The following is a 7,349-nucleotide window of genomic DNA, read 5'->3' as shown; positions in this document are numbered from 1 at the left end:
TAGAATGCAAAGCAAAAAAGAACAACTCTGCCATAAGGAATATCACATACCTAGATAGATATCACAAAAGGATAAGGATTGATGCTTCTTAACATCTTTATAAAATAAAAATTGATAAAAAGGTGTTATGTTCGAATATTTATGCAGATTCTTTAGATGGGGGACCTTTCCTTTATCCATTCTTTTGCTCAAATACTTAGCAAAAATGCAATAGTTCTATAACTAGTGGTGTTTTCATTGGTCGGTCCACTAAAATCTCTCCATAAATGTTAACCCCCTTTATTTATTCTCAAAAACGAGTACAAATATTCGTCCTAACAATAATCTTTAATAAGGTAGGAATCCTACCAAATATCTAAAAATATGATTATCTTTTTCATTTTCAAATTTGTGCCTACATAACTTTCCAATTTGAGGCAACTCAATCATAGTTCTTCACTAAACTATATGCAAAAATGGACTCTCAAGTCTCAACTGTCAAAACATTATACACTAATATCGTTACTAATCAACTGCTAGATGAAGACCAGACTACATTGATCTATTAGATAAATATAAGACGGTTCACATTTCGAGGTGCTTTCACACCTTATTTGCCAAATCCAAAAGCAAATTGTCTGATATTGATCAAACGATTATGACTAACTAAGTACAATGAATGCATGGTATTGCATCTTCAGTAATCCAAATCCATTTGTTTGGATTTACTTGTGTTTTCGACAAGTACAAACACTTATGAAACTATTTGGGAGAACTTGTGAAACAACTTATGACATGTCCATCAATTGTTTTCAGGTTACTTCTATAAGCTCTCCAAAAGACCAAAAACATGTTATAGCCTATCTAATCTTATGTGAAAACAGTTTCACTTTAATTTATCTTTTGTTATAAAAATAGCATATACGTAAGCACTTATACGATAATCACTTAATTAAAATGTTTATCTAAACAGGGTCACATCACAACATTCGATCGCAATGGTGTTAAATATCCAAACTGGTGAAAAGCATAATTGATGTTAGCTCCAAATAACCAAGTAACTGAAACTAAATAACTTAAATGTTGACATAGTAAAATAGTTTAAGACCAAGACTGGGGGTACCTAGAAAGTTAAGTTAGAGTGCAGAACATTTAAAGGCTCAGGTAACAAAAAAGTAACAACAGTTGTGACATAACAAGATGAAAATAACCGGAAACAAAAGGCAGTTTCACTGCCTCTTCCATACAAGTCTCAACTGGAAAGTTGACTAAATATCCTCTCAAGTCATGGTTGGACAATGTCCGATCGGTTAACGCGATACAGGACGAGCAACCCTTGGCCTCACTGGAGTCTTTGAAGGACTTACCCTACAGAATCCGAAGGATAATAAAATATGATCAAATTAATTATAATTCATGTTGAATTGAAACTAGCATATAACAAAAACCATCCTCCGGTAATGGTACCAAACCTGATAGGTTGAGTTCCCAAAAGCATGCCGCTACAGTTTAGTGCAACAATGGCACTTTCTGCCTGCTCAAGAAGGAAGAAATAAACGGCCAGTCAACATATCGATTTCTCTTGTGCAAAGTTAATATAATAATGGCAGTAGCAGCAAATCAGAAATTATATCACTAAATTCTTTAAAAAAATTACAAAATAGGAGACAAATTTTTATAATTCCACGCACTTAAATTTGCACTTATTTAAATGACTGGATTTGCAATGATTCATGCACGTGATGAGGACAGACATCAAGATTTGCAGAGCCCCTACTTTTTTTTTTTTTTGAATCAGCAAAATACAGAGCCCCTACTTAATTAACAACTACGTGTCAATAAGGAAAATAATCGGAAAAGACCATTCGTTGCAAACACACTTTCTGAGAGTTATTAATACTAGTGTTGTCAGTCGTGGATCACAGAGAATAGCAGTTTGTTTGAATTTCACTACACTGTGGTGTGCTATAGCCGCTATTTGAGAACACTTTGTACTACATTGCAAATCGCAAAACAATAGCAGTTTGTTCTGCTATGCTATAGCGCTACAACCACAATTTGACAACACTAATTAATACTAAATATGTCTGTGCCTTTACAAGAACAATCCACCGGGAACAAAAGTGTGCCTCGAGATGCATAGGTCTTACGAGACAGATAATTAAGAAAGGAAGAAAATCATGATGGAATAACAGTTTCAGAAAAAATAACAAAGTTAAAGTTATGGTGCGGTTATTATTAAAAATTGTGAAAGTGCATTGCAGCCAATTAATAGCGCATTGACTAAGATACTCAAGACTTACCATTGCAAATTCCACAAAAGCAATTCGAGTTGAATGCACCTGGTCCCCCAAAAGCCTCAAGCGCGTAACCTGTGAAATGGAAATGCAATGTCAACCAAGATTTACCTTTTGAGATAAATAACTTTTAGCTGATAGCATGAAATGATTATTTTATTAAGGTCTGACCTCGCCACAGGATGATTCAAAGAAGTTTTTCACTTCAGCTTGAGAAATCTGCATTTTGAGATATTTGAGAGAAATTTAACAATTCATAAAGAAATTCAACTCAGATAATCATACATGTAACTCCGATAATTCATGGATGCATTATGCTATTCTGGTAAACATGTTAAAATGACTAATTGATCCAATAAGTGCTACTTACTAACCAATCTTTGAATCTTTTTAACCATTTGAGCGGTCAACAATTATTCCTAAACTAAAAGTAGTTTTACCAAAAATATTTGTTACAGTATATTCCCGAAGAAAAAAAAATTATACGATGTACCTTTTTGTCAATATTTGTACAATAGACAGTCCTGGTACACATTTCCCGCTCATCATCCGACTGCATGTTACAAAAAAAAAAACAGTAAATACTCTAGAGATTAAGAGAATCAATATACGAAAGGATTAAACTATGAATTCCAAAATATTTTGATTTTATGTTCCATCCAAATATAGCCAAGTATAGAAAGGAACAGAAAATATTCATACCCTGGGGAGGAATGTAGGATTCACAGGAAGGATAGCAGTTTTTGAAGGAAGGACCCTCACTGGATAGTATCCAAGCACAGTACCACCAAGGTTTAAAGCTGCCCTTGCACCATCTGTTGACATGAATTCCATGATCAAAATAATGAAATAGGTTGAAAAATAATTGTTTGTGTGTGTGCGCGCCCACGTGTTTTTTGGTGATGTAAAAGACTGAAGTGAGTAAGATTTGCAAGACAAAAACTTACGTTCATCAGCAAACTCGACAAAAGCAAAACGAAGAACTGAATGCGGATCACCACAAATTCGGCAATCAATAACCTTCAATCCAAATGATGTAATAAAATGTTATAATTATTTAAATATGGCGGTGGTATATATAACGAAAGATGTATCTTTCAAACTCAAATCTTAGATACTATGCAAGAGAAGAGAAACTACTCTACCAATAAATGCATAAAATATTAGGTCACATTATAATTTCTCACGAAATTCTGCAAAGTTTAACTGAGAGCATGAATTGTTGAAGAGAAAGGCGGACAATATATAGAAGAAAAAGGAAATTTTTTATAATTTATACAAGATATATAATTGCTCAAAAATAACAGTCACCAAAATTAAAGAGATCATAGTTAACAATCCAATTTCCCAGTCCAGACTCCAGACACAATCAAAACGAATCGAAAGGAATAATTAACATGTCAAACAATGTTGTTACAATCGTGCCTTAACACGTAACAACGAATCAAAAGGCGTAATTAACATGTCAAACAATGTTGTTGCAATTGTGCCTTCACACATAGTAGGATCACATGGTCCTATGAGTATTCCTCCCCTTCTAGTGTTGACTTGGTTAAAAGATCGTCATAGGATCGCCATTCCAGCTCATGGAAGCGTGAGATGGTCGATCCATTTCGATCCTGAGAACGAAGCATTACTACGTCAGATTTCATAACGCAGTTCATACAAGACACTGCATTTAAGGGCTTGGGACAGTAAATCCAGGTCAGATTTTCGATGGGTCTCTGCGGAAAACACATTGCAGCCCTCTATCGCTTTGTGAGTTTTGTTGTATGAAAGCTCCCTGCCTTCATGAACTCTCTGTAACAACAATAAAAAGCTGTTTACCTCTGGTGATGCAAAACTTCCATCTTTATGCTTGTGAGCAGTGTTATCGATTGCAGATGGCAGACCATGGCAGAAAGCCAAAATTCTCCATTTTAAGCTGTCATAAAACGTCATCGTGTTGCGGCCCTGCAATCTTTCACAAATTGGCCATAGCTGTTTGAGAAAAAAAATCCTCCATCGCATTCCGCCATGGCCAATATTTGACACTGCTTCTGACTGTTATTTTTGCATAGTGACTGTGTGCGCGTCATTTGGGATAGTCTGTTGTGTGTGGGGGGAGGGCATAATTTTCAACTTAAGGTCAGTAAATGCAGCAATGAAATATGATTTATCGGATTTAACAAATCTGCATTTTATTCGGTCAAGGATATGATACGTCTAGCTGATAAGATAAACTAATTTCATATATCTTTAGTGAATGAATATCGACACCATTTACAACAGCGTATTTCACAAATAATTTTTATTTTCAGATAATTATTTTACCAAGAAAATAATTTCAAAAAACAACCTAGATGCATTTTTTTGTCTGTATACAAAGTGATAAGCACTACTGAAACTCAGACACAACTGCGAGGTCCCGGGTTCGAACCCGGGAGAAGGTGTCAAGCCTAACAATTTTGGTATGGCCAGTTGAGTTAAGCTTTACGAACAATCCTTCAATATGAGGTTTAGGAGAAATCAATGGATTTAAATGAGAAAATTAAAGAAATAACAGCATAACCTCATAACTCAGATTACCAAACTCAAGAGTAAGCATATATGTAAACGACAAAAAGGAATGTTCCACGTAGCTGAATGAAGAAATTGATAGTAACGGCTCGGATCAATGTGTGAAAATAAGAAAGCGACAAAATTCGACATAATAAAGCATCATAATAGGCACACATCATCAATGTTCAACATATTTCACATTTGGAGGGGGGAAATTCCATCAACATTGGAATACTGTCTGCAATATTAATGTCGTAGTCAAAAATTATTAAGCATGTAACACTTTTTACCATGCTAACCAAACTATCAATAAATACTCATAACTTACTTGTCCACAATTGGTGAATAAGGCTGCAAGCCGCTCCTCAGTAACCTAAACCAAAACAAGACAGTGTTTAAATAATTTGGTTTTCTATTATCAAAATCGGATACGAAATACACAATATCAGCATCAGCTTTTAATAATGCCATTCTCACTTCACTTACATGCTGATCAATATCAGAAACATATACAGTTCTTCTAACGCTATCTTCTCTCTGAGCCTTTAGCGATCTTCCGTTCAACCTTCTCCTCCCTTGGGTAAAATTGTTTCTCCTCTGCAAGAAGGCAGTGCAAATTTTCAGTGAACACAGAGAATGACAATATCATGATTAACTCAGACATAAACTGATAACTCGATGTTGTCGACAAAATCATTTCAACAGATACACACATCAGTTTTGACATAACAGATTCGTAGGCTCGCCATAGCATGATACGTGTCATATAATCGATTTTGAGTCAATCATGAATAAGAGAAAAGACAACAAGCTGTTGTATCATAACGTAAACAGTTGTCGTTAGCTACATAATGTAACGTAAACTGTAAATACTTTAAAAAAATGTTCGCCAATGAAATCGAATAACGACAACAAGTAACAGTCGCATTGTGCTTACTGAAATTGTCGAAAGATTGCGGATAAAATGATTCCATAAATATCATCACAATGCAGTGGCCACGAATGCAGTGAACATAAATTACAAACAAATCACACAGAAAGTACAAAATTCATAGACAATGCATGTAAGTACTATCAAATGTCAGAGACACAATTTAGACCTAAAAATTTGTCAATAAACAGAATATACAGACTCTTTGTTTTAAGGCTAAATTTGCATCCTGCAATAGTTCCCTTTGAATAAGGTGATGCAGTTGAATTTTTCCAAAATTGAATTTTTTTTCCATATCACACAGTTAACAATTCCTGATGCATGGTTTCTCTCCTACTTTCTTTCACTAAATTGATCAAAAATTTAACCTTTACCATACAAAAAAAGCAGAAAAATTTCCAATCAAGATATAGGGTTTTCACACACAATTCAGAATATAATTGTCAAGAGAAAATCCAAAACAAAAAAAATCAAAACTTTCAATAATCCAAGCAGCACAAACACAATTCAGCTAAATGTGAAACAATTAAGCAAAACCCATCACAAAAATCATCACAAAAAAATTAAAAATCAAAACTATAAAAAAATAATAATCAAAATGAGGGATCAAAGAAAAAAAATCATACCCTTCGATTATTTGGGTTATTATCATTAGCAGAAGGCTTAGTGTTGACCAGAAAATGGTTAGGAGTGATGAGATTAAACCCTTGACGGCCATGATCATGATTAGGAGAATAAGATGAAGGAAAAAATTCCTTAGCCAAAGGATTCAGCTTTGTGAACATGTCAACAAGTTTCTGAACACTGAATTCAGATTCAGCTTTTGGTTTTGAGTCCATTTTGTTGGCATCAGCTGAAATGTCAGCAGTGATAACAGTGGCCATGGTAGAGAATTAAAGCCTAAAAAAGCGCTTAAAAAGTTAAGCTGAAAAAGATGAAATTTTTATGATGAAAATGGAAAGAGAAAACGGATTAAGTGAAGATAATCACTTTTTTATGGAAGCCCAGATAGATAAATAAATTAAAAATGTAGAATTTACATAAGGAGAAATGTGATCAAGTGTTTTTATGAGTAACCAGTTTGAGAAAAAACCAGAAACGAACAAAATCACACTTATTTAATAATATACTAAGAAATTGGTTTTAGGAAAATATTACATTGACCCAGAAATGGAAATGAAGAGAATTAGGGTTTTTTGATGAATCATCTGTGAGAGAGAAAGAGAGAGAGATGAGAGAGGAGAGAGTTTGGAATAACAAAGGCTTTGGCTTTAGCTTACAGTGTCTTGTTGGCCCTTCCTTGTGTTGTGTGGTTTTTTTTTTATTCTTATTTTCATTTGTATATTTTTTATTTAAAAAATGATTGTTTTTGCGTATTAGTTTATCACATTTAACATAAGAAAATTGGGGATCAAAATGTAGGCTAAAAAATATAGTTAGTTAGAATAATAATGTATCATATTACGATTTGAGATGACGATCGAAGTAGGTATTGATGCGGTGGAATATGATTGAAAGCGATATTGTGTGGTTGAATGTGGTGGGCGTAATTGTTCTTCGTCGAAACCTGTAAAGATACTCGAATACTTAAATCAATGAGA

The 7,349-nt window shown here is 34.1% G+C and overlaps 1 protein-coding gene across 1 annotated transcript; it reads right to left on the bottom strand.

Moving 5' to 3' along the window:
* Positions 1–997: 997 nt before the first annotated feature.
* LOC25487066 (polyadenylate-binding protein-interacting protein 9) lies at positions 998–7,052 on the bottom strand. Its single transcript, XM_013608918.3, has 10 exons — positions 6,375–7,052; positions 5,304–5,414; positions 5,146–5,190; positions 3,224–3,296; positions 2,979–3,091; positions 2,770–2,829; positions 2,448–2,495; positions 2,283–2,351; positions 1,452–1,513; positions 998–1,347 (listed from the first exon to the last, which is right to left on the bottom strand). Exons 1-10 carry the CDS (start codon positions 6,630–6,632, stop codon positions 1,290–1,292), a joined length of 897 nt encoding a protein of 298 aa, XP_013464372.1. The 5' UTR covers positions 6,633–7,052; the 3' UTR covers positions 998–1,289.
* Between the last annotated feature and the right edge of the window lie 297 nt (positions 7,053–7,349).

Source organism: Medicago truncatula, chromosome 2, assembly GCF_003473485.1.
Source record: "Medicago truncatula cultivar Jemalong A17 chromosome 2, MtrunA17r5.0-ANR, whole genome shotgun sequence".
Lineage (NCBI taxonomy): Eukaryota > Viridiplantae > Streptophyta > Magnoliopsida > Fabales > Fabaceae > Medicago > Medicago truncatula.
This window is presented reverse-complemented; position numbering and strand designations above follow the sequence as displayed.

Excerpts from the sequence above, each read along its gene's own strand:
- LOC25487066 (XM_013608918.3), bottom strand. The coding sequence starts at position 6,632 with ATGGCCACTGTTATCACTGCTGACATTTCAGCTGATGCCAACAAAATG. Across the intron at positions 2,496-2,769 it reads GTACAAATATTGACAAAAAG|ATTTCTCAAGCTGAAGTGAA; the intron begins GTACATCGTATA and ends CTCAAAATGCAG. Across the intron at positions 1,348-1,451 it reads TTGGGAACTCAACCTATCAG|GGTAAGTCCTTCAAAGACTC; the intron begins GTTTGGTACCAT and ends CGGATTCTGTAG.